The 17,560-nt window shown below is 44.9% G+C and overlaps 2 protein-coding genes across 3 annotated transcripts in view; both read right to left on the bottom strand.

The window, feature by feature from the left end:
* The window catches only part of LOC133612273 (uncharacterized), a 120,544-nt gene that overhangs the window by 18,302 nt on the left and 84,682 nt on the right, over window positions 1-17,560 (bottom strand). For both annotated transcript variants that reach the window (XM_061969523.2, XM_061969524.2), the window contains 2 exons: window positions 7,899-8,068; window positions 5,893-6,007 (listed from right to left, as the gene is read on the bottom strand). In XM_061969523.2, the coding sequence (XP_061825507.2) occupies window positions 5,893-6,007; window positions 7,899-8,068 (285 nt within the window). The remainder of the gene's footprint in view (window positions 1-5,892; window positions 6,008-7,898; window positions 8,069-17,560) is intronic.
* Window positions 1-17,560, bottom strand: part of fads2 (fatty acid desaturase 2) — a 253,327-nt gene that overhangs the window by 165,993 nt on the left and 69,774 nt on the right. The window lies entirely within an intron of this gene.

Here is a 17,560-nt window from a genome sequence, read left to right as displayed (position 1 = left end):
TTTAGCATTCAATTAGATATTATTGTGAGTTTTTTTATTAGTGTTCCTAAAAAAAAGGGAACCCAGCACACACACTGTACAGCATATTTTTAAAGCATAAACACACCAGCCCCGAGGCACCGACATTTTTTTTTCAATGTGGCCAGCGAGTCAAAATAATTGCCCAGGCTTGATTTAGACCTATGTACCTAAGTTACCTAACATGCACGTTTTTGGACTGTGGGGAAAAAGGAGTACCCGCAGTACACTGACACAAGTACGGGAAGAATAAGCAAACTGTTCCGACCATCCATCCATCCATCCATCTTCAAACGCTTATCCGGAATCGGGTTGCGGGGACAACAGCTCCAGCAGAGACCCCCAGACTTCCTTCTCCAGAGCTTCCTCCTGGGGAATCCCGAAGCGTTCCCAGGCCAGAGAGGAGATGTAATCCCCCCATCTGGTCCTTGGCCTGCCGCGGGGTCTCCTCCCAGTGGGATGTGCAACGAAGACCGCCCTAAGGAGACGCTCGTGAGGCATCCGCACGAGATGCCCGAACAACCTAAACTGGCTCCTTTCCAAGCGAAGGAGCAGCGGCTCTACTCCCAGTCTCTCTCGGGTGACTGAACTTCTCACCCTATCTCTAAGGGAGATGCCAGCCACCCTTCTGAGGAAACTCATTTTGGCCGCTTGTATCCGCGATCTTATTCTTTCGGTCATGACCCACACTTCATGACCATAGGTGAGAGGAGGAATGTAGATAGCTCGGTGGACCGAGAGCTTTGCCTTCTGGCTCAGCTCTCGTTTCGTCACAACAGTGCGGCAGAGAGACTGCAATACTGCCCCAGCTGCTCCGATTCTCCGGCTGATTTCCTTCTCCATCATTCCCTCACTCGTGAACAAGACCCCGAGATACTTAAACTCCTCCACCTGGCATAGAGTCTCGTCCTCTACCTGGACTGTACAAACCATCGGTTTCCTGCTGAGAACCATGGCCTCAGATTTGGAGATGCTGATCCTCATTCCAGCCGCTGAACACTCGGCTGCGAACCGATCCAGTGAGAGCTGAAGGTCACGAACCGAAGGTGTCATCAGGACCACATCGTCTGCAAACAGTAGTGAGGCAACCTTTAGCTCCGCCATGGCCACAACTCTGCCTAGAAATCCTGTCCATGAAAATCCCAAACAGGATAGGTGACAGAGCGCAGCCCTGGCGGAGACCAACCCCCACTGGAAACGGATCCGACTTACATCCAAGCACCCGGACACAACTCTCGCTTTGGTTGTACAGAGATTGGATGGCCCTCAGCAGGGTTCCCCTCACTCCGTATTCCCTCAGCACCTCCCACAAGATCTCCCGGGGGACCCGGTCATACGCCTTCTCCAAATCCACAAAGCACATGTAGACTGGATAGGCATACTCCCAGGCCTTCTCCAGGATTCCCGCAAGAGTAAAGAGCTGGTCAGTCGTTCCACGACCAGGACGGAATCCACATTGCTCCTCTTGAATCCCAAGGTTTCTCATTGAATCCTATTAGGTTGAGTTTTTTCTTGCCCTGATGTGGGATCTGAGCCGAGGATGTCGTTGTGGCTTGTGCAACCCTTTGAGACACTTGTGGTTAAGGGGCTATATAAATAAAACTTGATTGATTGATGACTTTGAACTGGAAAATATGCCACAGGCGAACTGGACCAAACAGACAAGTGTCCATTGAGTAAGTCATCATGATAGTGGTTCTGATACAAGGAGCACATCATGCTTAAATCACAGCTACATACAAAGACAATCTAGCCGTGCAGCAACAAAACATGACATTTGGGCTAATGCTTTGCAAATATTGTGATTGTTATGTTTCTCAGTTCGGTGGCTGCAGGATTAGGTCTCTGCTTTTTGCAGATGATGTGGTCCTGATGGCTTCATCTGGCCAGGATCTTCAGCTCTCGCTGGATCGGTTCGCAGCCGAGTGTGAAGCGACTGGGATGAGAATCAGCACCTCCAAGTCCGAGTCCATGGTTCTCGCCCGGAAAAGGGTGGAGTGCCATCTCCGGGTTGGGGAGGAGACCCTTCCCCAAGTGGAGGAGTTCAAGTACCTCGGAGTCTTGTTCACGAGTGAGGGAAGAGTGGATGGTAAGATCGACAGGCGGATCGGTGCGCCGTCTTCAGTAATGCGGACGCTGTATCGATCCGTTGTGGTGAAGAAGGAGCTGAGCCGGAAGGCAAAGCTCTCAATTTACCGGTTGATCTACGTTCCCATCCTCACCTACGGTCATGAGCTTTGGGTTATGACCGAAAGGACAAGATCACGGGTACAAGCGGCCGAAATGAGTTTCCTCCGCCGGGTGGCGGGGCTCTCCCTTAGAGATAGGGTGAGAAGCTCTGCCATCCGCGGGGAGCTCAAAGTAAAGCCGCTGCTCCTCCACATTGAGAGGAGCCAGATGAGGTGGTTCGGGCATCTGGTCAGGATGCCACCCGATCGCCTCCCTCGGGAGGTGTTTAGGGCACGTCCGACCGGTAGGAGGCCACGGGGAAGACCCAGGACACGTTGGGAAGACTATGTCTCCCGGCTGGCCTGGGAACGCCTCGGGATCCCCCGGGAAGAGCTGGACGAAGTGGCTGGGGAGAGGGAAGTCTGGGCTTCCCTGCTTAGGCTGCTGCCCCCGCGACTCGACCTCGGATAAGCGGAAGAAGATGGATGGATGGATGTTTCTCAGTTTGTACAATATTGTTGCCCTATTGTTTTGTATTGTATTGGGAGGGAGGGGAAAGGTGTCGCTCCGCCAGACAGGTAGTTTGTCGTTGTTAGCTCCTACAATACCAGTCTCGCAATAGCTTGATTAATATGCAGGTCACAGCATATAAATGGAGCGGTTTTAGTGATTTTAGAGTGCTTCATAGGCAGAATAGATGACTTTTTCTATTACCTGCAATGTTAACTGCCTCTTGCAAAAGTTTTTTTCACGATTTAGTACTCACAGAAAAAGTGTTCTTGTCTCACATAAGGATTGTGGATCATGGGCAAAATTTCCCGAAAAGCTTGAAAGGGGCTGTTTAATAACCTATAAGTGTAACCCATGGGTATCAAACTCTGGCCCGCGGGCCGAATTTGGCCCTCCGTGTAATTTCACTTGGCCCTTGAGGCGATATCAAATTAACACTAGAGCTGGCCTGCCAATTATTTACAGCGGCGGTGCCGCCGCTAATTCTCATACTTGCCAACCCTCCCGGGAGACTCCCAAATTTCAGTGCCCCTCCCGAAAATCGTCACATCTGCTTTTCATCTAGTCCAACGAGTGCTGGCCCAGTCACATAATATGTGTGGCTTCTGCACGCACACACAAGTGAATGCAATGCATACTTGATCAACAGCCATACAGGTCACACTGAGGGTGGCCGTATAAACAACTTTAACACTGTTAGAAATATGCGCCACACTGTGAATCCACACCAAACAAGAATGACAAACACATTTCGGGAGAACATCCGCACCGTAACACAACATAAACACAACAGAACAAATACCCAGAACCCTTTGCAGCACTAACTCTTCCGGGACACTACAAGGTGTGTGTGTGTGTGTGTGTGTGTGGTGGTAGCGGGGAGTATATTTTGTAGCGTACTGTATTCCCTCTGGTTCCCCTGGCTGCCTCTTTGGATCACGACCTCCCACCTGGACACGGATTTTGACGCCTCGCTCTTGCCCCAGACCTAATGCCTGTCTCTGGATCTCCAAGCTTGCCTTGCCCACTTGGACTTCCGCTTCTCGCTCAACACTCCTGGTAACACTCAGCTAATAGCTACACATAGTCACACCATACACATTTTGGATTAGTTTTCACACTTCATTATATTGTATAGAAATAAATAGAGCTAAACTGCGTCCCTGCATTCTGTGCAGTCTTCTTCCCCCCTGTCGCGTGACAGCCGGTGGTGTTTTTTGGTTTAAAAAATGTAAAATTTAGCAAATTGCAAACAGCCTCTTAAGGGAAACTGTGAATTTCCTACAAACCCTGTTTCCATATGAGTTGGGAAATTGTGTTAGATGTAAATATAAACGGAATACCATGATTTGCAAATCATTTTCAACCCATATTCAGTTGAATGCACTACAAAGACAACATATTTGATGTTCAAACTGATAAACTTTTTCTTTTTTTTTTTGCAAATAATAATTTACTTAGAATTTCATGACTGCAACACGTGCCAAAGTAGTTCTTTTAACAACACTCTATTAATAAATGATTGGGAACTGAGGAAACTAATTGTTGAAGGTTTGAAAGTGGAATTCTTTCCCATTCTTGTTTTATGTAGAGCTTCAGTCGTTCAACAGTCCGGGGTTTCCGCTGTCGTATTTTACGCTTCATAATGCGCCACACATTTTTGATGGGAGACAGGTCTGGACTGCAGGCGGGCCAGGAAAGTACCCGCACTCTTTTTTTACGAAGCCACGCTGTTGTAACACGTGCTGAATGTGGCTTGGCATTGTCTTGCTGAAATAAGCAGGGGCGTCCATGAAAAAGACAGCGCTTAGATGGCAGCATATGTTGTTCCAAAACATGTATGTACCTTTCAGCATTAATGGTGCCTTCACAGATGTGTAAGTTACCCATGCCTTGGGCACTAATGCACCCCCATACCATCACACATGCTGGCTTTTGAACTTTGCGTCGATAACAGTCTGGATGGTTCGCTTCCCCTTTGGTCCGGATGACACGATGTCGAATATTTCCAAAAACAATTTGAAATGTGGACTCGTCAGACCACAGAACACTTTTCCACTTTGCATGAGTCCATTTTAGATGATCTCGGGCCCAGAGAAGCCGGCGGCGTTTCTGGATGTTGTTGATAAATAGCTTTCGTTTTGCATAGTAGAGCTTTAACTTTCACTTACAGATGTAGCGACCAACTGTATTTAGTGACAGTGGTTTTCTGAAGTCTTCCTGAGCCCATGTGGTGATATCCTTTAGAGATTGATGTCGATTTTTGATACAGTGCCATCTGAGGGATCGAAGGTCACGGTCATTCAATGTTGGTTTCCGGCCATGCCGCTTACGTGGAGTGATTTCTCCAGATTCTCTGAACCTTTTGATGATATTATGGACCGTAGATGTTGAAATCCCTAAATTTCTTGCAATTGCACTTTGAGAAAAGTTGTTCTTAAACTGTTTGACTATTTGCTCACGCAGTTGTGGACAAAGGGGTGTACCTCGCCCCATCCTTTCTTGTGAAAGACTGAGCATTTTTTGGGAAGCTGTTTTTATACCCAATCATGGCACCCACCTGTTCCCAATTAGCCTGCACACCTGTGGGATGTTCCAAATAAGTGTTTGATGAGCATTCCTCAACTTTATCAGTATTTATTGCCACCTTTCCCAACTTCTTTGTCACGTGTTGCTGGCATCAAATTCTAAAGTTAATGATTATTTTCAAAAAAAAAATTGTTTATCAGTTTGAACATCAAATATGTTGTCTTTGTAGCATATTCAACTGAATATGGGTTGAAAATGATTTGAAAATCATTGTATTCCGTTTATATTTACATCTAACACAATTTCCCAACTCATATGGAGACGGGGTTTGTATATAGAAACGTGGTCCACAGTGAGGCCTGCCACTATGAAAATGCGCATTAGACTGATCAGACCCAATTTTGTCTGGGATGCTGAGAGTCCTCTTAAATATACACAAGAGAGAACAAATGAAGGAGCAAGGTAAGACACTTGACGTAATGTCACCTTGCTATGCAGCTATCTATGACGTGCTGTAACCCTGCTCAGGAAAAAGGCGGCACACGTCCTTTGAACAGAGCGGGTCAATGAATGTTTAAATATGGAGCTGGCTTTGCGCAATGGCACACAGGATTTAAAGGCGCCCTACAGTGCTGAGCAAGGGTTAGAAAGTGAAGAGAAAACTACCTGAGGTACCCCCGATATCCATGGCTTTGAGATTACGAGCTTTGATGATGTTCACAGTTATGGTGTTGGCAGTGGGATTATAGCACAGAGACACCAGCAAATCCCCTCGTCTTCCCTGAAGAACACATAAACACACATTGGGGCGTGAAACATCTCAACTAATGTCAGATTTCACAAGGGAATATCAAATTCCAGATTACTCTCTATCATGTAGGGATGATGTTCGAAACCGGGTTCTCCCGGTTGTTCGATAAGAAAAGAACCGATTCCATGGACGTGAATCTCTTTTTGAGAACCGATTCCCGTTATCGAGGCCATTATAGTAAAGAAAAAGAGTTGGTTCTTTATTCGAATCCCTGAGAATGAATCCCTTCCCACAGGAAATGCCCTGTGGGACGGCAATGTTATGCACATTTGATTGTAGACTCTTACTGACTCCTTGTGGCGATATGAAAATACTACGCGTCATTAGTTTGGGCACTTCCCGGTTGGCGACGTCAGTTCAGTTCATGAGACAATTGAGAAGTAGACAAGTTGTGTTAGCTCTTACAAGCCTTGGAAAAGATAAGTCTGTAAGTAAACTGTTTAACTTGTTTATGTATCTCAATATTAAGGTGGAAAGTGGTTAAATTTGATAGTAAGATGTTTATTGAAAAACTATTTTTGTGCACTGTTTCATTGGATGTTTTGAGGACTTAAAATGGCTGCCAGTCGTGTATTTCCACCATCGAAATAGTTTCAACACTCAGAAGTATTTGTTTGATGATAGTACTGTATATTTGTGTGAAGCTAATATTTACATATTGTGTATTACATTTCAGTATGTTAATTGAATCACATAGCTTATACATTTGTCATTGTGTGTATTTCAGTTTATAAAAATAAAAAATAACAGTCCAGTGCAAGACAAAAGTAAAGATAGGAAAAAACAAAGCAAGATCAACAACAATAAACATGGACGCATGTGAAAAAGTCCAATATATTTATCTGTACAGTAATCTATTTATTTACATATATATATTTATTTATTTGATATATATATTTATATATTATTTATATATATTTATTTATTTATATATGCACCTTATTGCTTTTTTATCCTGCACTACCATGAGTTTATTTAACGAAATGTCGTTCTTATCTGTGCTGTAAAGTTCAAATTTGAATGACAACAAAAAGGAAGTCTAAGTCTAAGTCTAAAGAGCCTAAATGGATTAATCTGCTTTGGAACTTTATTAGACGTCTTGGATTGTTTGTTAGCTGTCTGCCAAGCTGTATAACCTCAACAAGTATAGTGAGGGCAGAACAGGCAATATGCAATTATTGCCAGGCTTCGCTCTCATGTAAGGGGGGAAAAATTGTTGATTGATGACTGTGGTGTTCTTAGTGTCATAGTGTGCGTAGTTAGTATGTTCCAATAGCAGCAGAAGTGCACTTTTTGGAGAGCTGTATTATTTTCAGTTTTGTGCCCAAGGGACTGATTTTATTTAACACTATATTATTATTTATACACCTATAGTGATCACAGAGACAGGTTGTTTTTGTGTTACTGTATATATTTGTTTTTCTGAAAAATCCCACTTAATATACTTTGGGGAACAACAGTCAATATTTTTTTTTTTTTTTTTTTTTTAGGGGGGTCACAACAGTCAATATTTATTTATTAATTTATTTTTTTTATAAAATAAAAGAGAGATTTTGTTAAACCAAATATTGTTTTTTTCTTCCATATACAACAACCTATCTGGAATCGATAAGAGAATCGATAAGGAATCGGTTCGATAAGAGGATTCGATAATGGCCTCGAACTCGATAATTTCTTATCAAACATCATCCCTACTGTCATGTAATGCTAAATCGTTGCTCTAATTTCTTGTGCATAACACAACAAGAACAAACCCTTAGGTTAAGATAAAAATAGCCTTGACATGTTCGGTGAGAAACTCCAATTCAAACATTGGAATTGATTCATGATGCATCCCAGAGATTGTCCCTCCCACTCTTACACTGCCATCACTGCAGGGCTTGAGCTCCTTCCAGAAGGTCTTTATCTGGCCCAGTTCCACCTTGTTAAGGGGGATTGAGACCTCTCCAATAGGGTCATTCCTGCTGAAGCGGTCGTAGTCCAACACCTGAAGGTAAAGTGTGCGCTCTCTCACCTTCTCATAGGGGAAACCTAAAAAGGGAAATGAGGCATTTTTTTAAAACCATGGCATCACCCAGTATTCTCTCATTCTCACATCAATGGCGCGACTTATAATAATGGAGGGACTTTCATTTTTCAAGTGCAATAATGTTCATTTTGCGGCATGACTCCACTTTGTCATTGTGGCACCTTCAGTCCCATTTAAAAGGAAGCTCGGCAACTGTTCAGTTAAATGGCTTGAAAGCTAATCCTAAATAGAATTTACAGTCATGCCGAGCATTAATAATGAGGATCATAGCACTCTGGTGGAAGAAAAAAACCTTAGGGGGTAAAAAAAAAAAACACATTTACTGAAAATCTGCTAAAAACTGCTTCCCCCAGGCAGTTCAACATGTCAGCTTAGTTGATGAGTGGCTATTCTGCAAATGACAAACAGGGATGTTACCTTTTCTACAGGATAATGATTTAATTTTAACATGGGGATGTTCCGGTCAGGGTTTTATGATGTCGATTCCGATACCGCTCGTCCATGAGTGCAATTGGGCGATACCAATCACATGATTTGACTGTCAATTTTTTTAAATATACAGGACTGTCTCAGAAAATTTGAATGTTGTGATAAAGTTCTTTATTTTCTGTAATGCAATTAAAAAAAACAAAAATGTCTATTTCTGGGGCTGAGGTTGCCGAGGTAGTTAAAAAGCTCCTCGGTGGCAAGGCCCCGGGGGTGGATGAGGTCCGCCCGGAGTTCCTTAAGGCTCTGGATGTTGTGGGGCTGTCTTGGTTGACAAGACTCTGCAACATCGCGTGGACATCGGGGGCGGTACCTCTGGATTGACAGACCGGGGTGGTGGTTCCTCTCTTTAAGAAGGGGAACCGGAGGGTGTGTTCCAACTATCGTGGGATCACACTCCTCAGCCTTTCCGGTAAGGTCTATTCGGGTGTACTGGAGAGGAGGCTACGCCGAATAGTCGAACCTCGGATTCAGGAGGAACAGTGTGGTTTTCGTCCTGGTCGTGGAACTGTGGACCAGCTCTATACTCTCGGCAGGGTCCTTGAGGGTGCATGGGAGTTTGCCCAACCAGTCTACATGTGCTTTGTGGACTTGGAGATGGCATTCGACCGTGTACCCCGGGAAGTCCTGTGGGGAGTGCTCAGAGAGTATGGGGTAACGGACTGTCTTATTGTGGCGGTTCGCTCCCTGTATAATCAGTGTCAGAGCTTGGTCCGCATTGCCGGCAGTAAGTCGGACCCGTTTCCAGTGAGGGTTGGACTCCGCCAGGGCTGCCCTTTGTCACCCATTCTGTTCATAACCTTTATGGACATAATTTCTCGGCGCAGTCAGGGCGTTGAGGATATCTGGTTTGGTGGCTGCAGGATTAGGTCTCTGCTTTTTGCAGATGATGTGGTCCTGATGGCTTCATCTGGCCAAGATCTTCAGCTCTCACTGGATCGGTTCGCAGCCGAGTGTGAAGCGACTGGGATGGGAATCAGCACCTCCAAGTCCGAGGCCATGGTTCTCGCCCGGAAAAGGGTGGAGTGCCATCTCCGGGTTCGGGAGGAGATCTTGCCCCAAGTGGAGGAGTTCAAGTACCTCGGAGTCTTGTTCACGAGTGAGGGAAGAGTGGATCGTGAGATCGACAGGCGGATCGTTGCGGCGTCTTCAGTAATGCGGACGCTGTATCGATCCGTTGTGGTGAAGAAGGAGCTGAGCCGGAAGGCAAAGCTCTCGATTTACCGGTCGATCTACGTTTCCATCCTCACTTATGGTCATGAGCTTTGGGTCATGACCGAAAGGACAAGATCACGGGTACAAGCGGCCGAAATGAGTTTCCTCCGCCGGGTGGCGAGGCTCTCCCTTAGAGATAGGGTGAGAAGCTCTGTCATCCGGGAGGGGCTCAAAGTAAAGCCGCTGCTCCTCCACATCGAGAGGAGTCAGATGAGGTGGTTCGGGCATCTGGTCAGGATGCCACCCGAACTCCTCCCTAGGGAGGTGTTTCGGGCACGTCCGACCGGTAGGAGGCCACGGGGAAGACCCAGGACACGTTGGGAAGACTATGTCTCCCGGCTGGCCTGGGAACGCCTCGGGATCCCCCGGGAGGAGCTTGACGAAGTGGCTGGGGAGAGGGAAGTCTGGGCTTCCCTGCTTAGGCTGCTGCCCCCGCAACCCGACCTCGGATAAGCGGAAGAAGATGGATGGATGGATGGAAAAATGTCATACATATTTTAATATTGCTGATTATGGCGTACAGCTTAAGAAAACTCAAAAATCCTATCTCAAAAAATGTGAATATTTCCTCAGACCAAGTAAAAAAAAAAAAAGATTTATAACAGCAAAACAAAATCAAACATTTGGAAAATGTCAATTAATGCACTCAGTATTTGGTTGGGAATCCTTCTGCACGGATTACTGCATCAATGCGGCATGGCATGAAGGCAATCAGCCTGTGGCATTGCTGAGGTGTTATGGATGCCCAGGATGCTTCAATAGCGGCCTTTAGCTCATTTGCATTATTAGGTCTGGTGTCTTTCAGCTTCTTCTTCACAATACCCCACAAATTTTCTATGAGGTTCAGGTCAGGGGAGGTGGCAGGCCAATGGAGGACAGTAATGCCATGGTCAGTACACCAGTTACTGGTAATTTTGGCACTGTGGGCAGGTGCCAGATCATGCTGGAAAATGAAATCATCATCTCCACAGAGCTTTTCAACAGATGGAAGCATGTAGTGCTCTAAAATCTCTAGAAGCGTCTGACTTGGGCTATGGAAAAGAAGCACTGGAAAGTTGCAGAGTGGTCCAGAGTCCTGTTTTCATTTGGAAGTCAAGGCGCTAGAGTCTGGAGGAAGGCTGGAGAGGAGCAAAATCCAAGTTGCTTGAAATCCAGTGTGAAGTTCCCACAGTCAGCAATGGTTTGGGGAGCCATGTCAGCTGCTGGTGTTGGTCCACTGTGTTTCATCAAGTCCAGAGTCAATGCAGCTGTGTACCAAGAGATTTTAGAGCACTACATGCTTCCATCTGTTGAAAAGCTCTATGGAGATGATGATTTCATTTTCCAGCATGATCTGGCACCTGCCCACAGTGCCAAAGCCACCAGTAACTGGTGTACTGACCATGGCTTTACTGTCCTCGATTGGCCTGCCAACTCTCCTGACCTGAACCCCATAGAGAATGTGTGGGGTATTGTGAAGAAGAAGCTGAAAGACACCAGACCCAATAATGCAAATGAGCTAAAGGCCACTATTGAAGCATCCTGGGCATCCATAACACCTCAGCAATGCCACAAGCTGATTGCATCAGAATTTTTGGGGTATTGTGAAGAAGAAGCTGAAAGACACCAGACCCAATAATGCAAATGAGCTAAAGGCCGCTATTGAAGCATCCTGGGCCTCCATAACACCTCAGCAATGCCACAAGCTGATTGCCTCCATGCCACACCACATTGATGCAATAATCCGTGCAAAAGGATTCCCAACCAAGTACTGAGTGCAGTAATTGACATTTTCAAATGTTTGATTTGGTTTTGCTGTTATAAATCTTTTTTTTTCACTTAGTCTGAGGAAATATTAAAAATTTTTGAGATAGGATTTTTGAGTTTTCTTAAGCTGTATACCATAATCAGCAATATTAAAATAATAAAAGGCTTTCAATATTTCAGTTGATGTGTAATGAATCCAGAATGTATGACATTTTTGGTTTTTTTAATTGCATTACAGAAAATAAAGGACTTTATCAAAATATTTAAATTTTCTGAGACAGTCCTGTATATGGTAAGTGTCTTTGACAGCAGGGATGTCCCGTTTAAAATGTTTGCCCTCCATCAGATCCGATTTTGAGTCCCAAACCGATACTTGGACAATAAATCATAAAAAGGAATGTTTTATAGCGAGTAAGTAGTGAACACAATAACACATATTGATAAACAAAATATCACATATTACATTAAGAATTTGCTAGTATTGTTGTAAATCAGATGATATATAAACATTTGTGGTATCGGATGCTACATACATTCAGTTAAAAAAGGCAAATATCGCCCCCAATCCGATCCCATTGACGGGACATCTCTAATTGAAAGTTTAACAATAACAACACAATATTTAAACTACTTCCTTATTCTCTTTTATTACCACATTTTTCGGAGTATAAGTCGCTCCGGAGTATAAGTCGCACCGGCCGAATCTATGAAAAAAAACTGCGACTTATAGTCAGAAAAATATGGTAGATACAGTTCTTAGAGTAATTCAATAGTACACATTAAATATCATCTACTATTCATTTAAATCCTTTGTTTTTTTCCCTTAAAGTCCTATTGTGTGCAGACAATTATTCCCTGCATTTTTAAACATTAATAAAAACAAAACAAAAAAATTATTTTGAAAAAATAACAATATCAACCTAAACACTAGTATTGATGCTGTACTGATACTAGCCACAGCCTTCCCGGTAAGGTCTATTCAGGTGTACTGGAGAGGAGGCTACGCCGGATAGTTGAACCTCGGATTCAGGAGGAACAGTGTGGTTTTCGTCCTGATCGTGGAACTGTGGACCAGCTCTATACTCTCGGCAGGGTCCTTGAGGGTGCATGGGAGTTTGCCCAACCAGTCTACATGTGCTTTGTGGACTTGGAGAAGGCCGGGAAGTCCTGTGGGGAGTGCTCAGAGGGTATGGGGTAACGGACTGTCTTATTGTGGCGGTTCGCTCCCTGTATGATCAGTGTCAGAGCTTGGTCCGCATTGCCGGCAGTAAGTCGGACCCGTTTCCAGTGAGGGTTGGACTCCGCTAGGGCTGCCCTTTGTCACCGATTCTGTTCATAACCTTCATGGACAGAATTTCTAGGCGCAGTCAGGGCGTTGAGGGTATCTGGTTTGGTGGCTACAGGATTAGGTCTCTGCTTTTTGCAGATGATGTGGTCCTGATGGCTTCATCTGGCCAAGATCTTCAGCTCTCACTGGATCGGTTCGCAGCCGAGTGTGAAGCGACTGGGATGAGAATCAGCACCTCCAAGTCCGAGTCCATGGTTCTCGCCCGGAAAAGGGTGGAGTGCCATCTCCGGGTTGGGGAGGAGATCTTGCCCCAAGTGGAGGAGTTCAAGTACCTCGGAGTCTTGTTCACGAGTGAGGGAAGAGTGGATCGTGAGATCGACAGGCGGATCGGTGCGGCGTCTTCAGTAATGTGGACGCTGTATCGATCCGTTGTGGTGAAGAAGGAGCTGAGCCGGAAGGCAAACTCTCGATTTACCGGTCGATCTACGTTCCCATCCTCACCTATGGTCATGAGCTTTGGGTTATGACCGAAAGGACAAGATCACGGGTACAAGCGGCTGAAATGAGTTTCTTCCGCCGGGTGGCGGGGCTCTCCCTTAGAGATAGGGTGATCCGGGGGGAGCTCAAAGTAAAGCCGCTGCTCCCCCACATCGAGAGGTGGTTCGGGCATCTGGTCAGGATGCCACCCGAACGCCTCCCTAGGGAGATGTTTCGGGCACGTCCGACCGGTAGGAGGCCACGGGGAAGACCCAGGACACGTTGGGAAGACTATCTCTCCCGGCTGGCCTGGGAACGCCTCGGGATCCCCCGGGAGGAGCTTGACGAAGTGGCTGGGGAGAGGGAAGTCTGGGCTTCCCTGCTTAGGCTGCTGCCCCCGCGACCCGACCTCGGATAAGCGGAAGAAGATGGATGGATGGATGGATGATACTAGCCGTGGTGTCCACATCAACAATTTTTGGATGGATCTGCCCTCGTCATACCAAAGACTATAAAAATGGGAGCCATTACCTCCCTGCTTGGCACTCAGCATCAAGGGTTGGAATTGGGGGTTAAATCACCAAAATGATTCCCGAGCGCGGCCACCGCTGCCGCTCACTGCTCTCCTCACCTCCCAGGGGGTGGAACAACGGGATGGGTCAAATGCAGAGGGTAATTTTACCAGACCTAGTGTGTTTGTGACTATCAGTGGTGCTTTAACTTTAACATACATGTCTTGTACTGATTGTGACAATGCTGACACACAAACATCTGTTGTTATATTATTCTCTCTAGAATCTTATTAAAGGACTTGTTGATTTCTGTTAATATCTGCTTATTTTTTGTCATAACGTGTTTCCATCTACAATTCTTCAACTTTACTAAGCAATTATTTCTTGGTCTTGTTTGAAGGTAGCTTAGCAGTTAGCTTAGCGTTTTTTTTTGATTGATTGATTGAAACTTTTATTAGTAGATTGCACAGTTCAGTACATATTCCGTACAATTGACCACTAAATGGTAACACCCCAATAAGTTTTTCAACTTGTTTAAGTCGGGGTCCGCTTAAATTGATTCATGATACAGATATATACTATCATCATAATACAGTCATCACACAAGTTAATCATCAGAGTATATACATTGAATTATTTACATTATTTATAATCCGGGGTGTGGGATGTGGAGGGCGGGGGGTTAGGTTTGGTTGATATCAACACGTCAGTCATCAACAATTGCATCATCAGAGAAATGGATATTGAAACAGTGTAGGTCTGACTTGGTAGGATATGTACAGCAAGTAGTGGACATAGAGAGAGAGATCAGAAAGCATAAGAATAAGTATCTTCATTTGATTATTTACATTTGATTATTAACAATCCGGGGGGGGTGTTAGTTTAGGGTTGAAGTTGCCTGGAGGTGTTCTTTTAGTGCGGTTTTGAAGGAGGATAGGGATGCCCTTTCTTTTACACCTGTTGGGAGTGCATTCCATATTGATGTGGCATAGAAGGAGAATGAGTTAAGACCTTTGTTAGATCGGAATCTGGGTTTAACGTGGTTAGTGGAGCTCCCCCTGGTGTTGTGGTTAGGGCGGTCATTTACGTTAAGGAAGTAGTTTGACATGTACTTCGGTATCAGGGAGGTGTAGCGGATTTTATAGACCAGGCTCAGTGCAAGTTGTTTTACTCCGTCCTCCACCCTGAGCCAGCCCACTTTGGAGAAGTGGGTAGGGGTGAGGTGTGATCTGGGGTGGAGGTCTAGAAGTAATCTGACTAGCTTGTTCTGGGTTGTTTGGAGTCTAGATTTGAGGGTTTTGGAGGTGCTAGGGTACCAGGAGGTGCATGCGTAATCGAAAAAGGGTTGAACGAGAGTTCCCGCTAGAATCTTCATGGTGCTTTTGTTGACCAGAGAGGAGATTCTGTAGAGAAATCTCGTTCGTTGGTTGACCTTTCTGATTACCTTGGTTGCCTTTTTATCACAGGAAAGATTAGCCTCTAGAATGGAACCTAGGTAGGTGACCTCATCTTTCCTGGTGATAACAATGTCACCTACTTTTATAGTAAAGTCATTGACTTTCTTAAGGTCGATGTGGGACCCAAATAGGATGGATTCCGTTTCACCCAAGTGTATGGATAGCTTGTTGTCAGCGAGCCAGGTGCAAGTTCTACAGAGTTCAGCACTGAGGATTTTCTCCACCTGTGACTTGTCCTTGTCTGATACCAGCAGGGCCGAGTCATCCGCAAACAAGAACAATTCACAGTCGCATGCTGATGACATGTCGTTTATGTATATTAGGAACAGTAAAGGCCCTAATATACTGCCCTGGGGGACTCCACAGCTTACTGAGAGGGGATGATGAGGTTTATCAATTCCAATTGCTCTGAGCTTATCCAACAGTATAGCGTGGTTAACGGTGTCAAAGGCCTTCTGAAGGTCCAGCATGACCATGTGGTCGGTCAGATAGAGAAGGCATGTGTCAGTGGAGTGGTTAGTTCTGGTTAGCTTAGCGGTTAGCGTGCCTGCTCCTGGCTTGCTCTCAGGGTGTTACATACTTAGCCTCATCCTCCAGTGATAATGTAACTTTGTAATGATAATGAAGATACTAAGAAATGCAGTTAATTTGCCGTAATAGAGGTGATTGTTAATATTATCATTGTCATCTTAGGGCAGGGGTCGGCAACCCAAAATGTTGAAAGAGCCATATTGGACCAAAAATACAAAAACAAAACTGTCTGGAGCCGCAACAAATTAAAAGCCATATTACATACAGATGGTGTGTCATGAGATATACATTGAATTGAGATGACTTAAAGGAAACTAAATGACCTCAAATATAGCTACAAATGAGGCATTATGATGCAATATGTACATATAGCTAGCCTAAATAGCATGTTAGCATCGATTAGCTTGCAGTCTTGCAGTGACCAAATATGTCTTATTAGCACTCCACACAAGTCAATAACATCAACAAAACTCACCTTTGTGGATTCATGCACAACGTTAAAAGTTTGGTGGACAACATGAGACAGAAAAAGAAGTGGCATAAAACACGTCCTAGAAAGTCGGAGAAAGTTATACATGTAAACAAACTACGGTGAGTTCAAGGACCGCCAAATTTAGTAGGACAAAACGGCGCTCGCCAAATACTTGAGTCAGTGAAGCATGTTTAATATAAACAGTGTGCTTTATAACAATTAGGGAGGTTTGTGTCATGGTTGTCCTCCTACAGAAACCATATTAAAAAAAAAGTATATTTTTTTCCACTCATCTTTTTCCATTTTTCATACATTTTTGAAAAAGCTCCAGAGACTGTTAAAGAGCCGCATGGGGCTCTAAAGTCGCGGGTTGCCGACCCCTTGTCTTAGGCCAGGGGTCGGCAACCTTTACCAGTCAAAGAGCCATTTTGACCAGTTTCACAAATTATAGAAAACAATGGGAGCCGCAAAAATTTTTGGAAATTTTAAATGAAATAACACAGCATACAAAGTTTTTTTTTTTGCTTTGTGCTATGTATAATCCAGGGGTCTCAGACACGCTGCCCACACCTTTATATGGAATTTGAAAGCTGGTGCGGCACGTGGGTTATAAATGAACGGCACTTGCCAGCGTCATGCGTGCCGTGATGGTACAGCAAACAGCGCCCACTACAACCAGCGTGCCTGATCAGCCACACGTTGTATGGGGCTTCCGCTTGCTCACGTAGGTGACAGCAAGGCATACTTGGTCAACAACCACACAGGTTACACTGAAGGTGGCGGTATAAAAAAAAACTTTAACACTCTTACTAATAATGCGCCACACTGTGAACCCACACCAAACGAGAATGACAAACACATTTCGGGAGAACATCTGCACCTTAACACAACATAAACACAACAGGACAAATACCCAGAATCCCATGCAGCCCTAACTCTTCCGGGATACATTATGTGTGAGGGAGCAGGGTTGGGGTGGGGGCGCGGTTTGGTGGTAGCAGGGGTGTATAATGTAGCCCGGAAGAGTCAGGGCTGCATGGGATTCCGGGTATTTGTCCTGTTGTGTTTATGTTGTGTTAAGGTGCAGATGTTCTCCCGAAATGTGTTTGTCATTCTTGTTTGGTTTTGGTTCAAAGTGTGGCGCATTATTAGTAAGAGTGTTAAAGTTGTTTTATATGGTCACCGTCAGTGTAACCTGTGTGGTTGTTGACCAAGTATGCCTTGCTGTCACGTGCGTGTGCAAGCAGAAGATATATGTTGTATAACAAGTGTTGGGCTGGCACGCTGTCAATACAGATTGTAGAGGGCGC

The sequence above is a fragment of the Nerophis lumbriciformis genome, linkage group LG10, assembly GCF_033978685.3.
Source record: "Nerophis lumbriciformis linkage group LG10, RoL_Nlum_v2.1, whole genome shotgun sequence".
Lineage (NCBI taxonomy): Eukaryota > Metazoa > Chordata > Actinopteri > Syngnathiformes > Syngnathidae > Nerophis > Nerophis lumbriciformis.
Note: the sequence above shows the minus strand (reverse complement) of the source record. Positions and strands in the feature narration are given on the sequence as shown.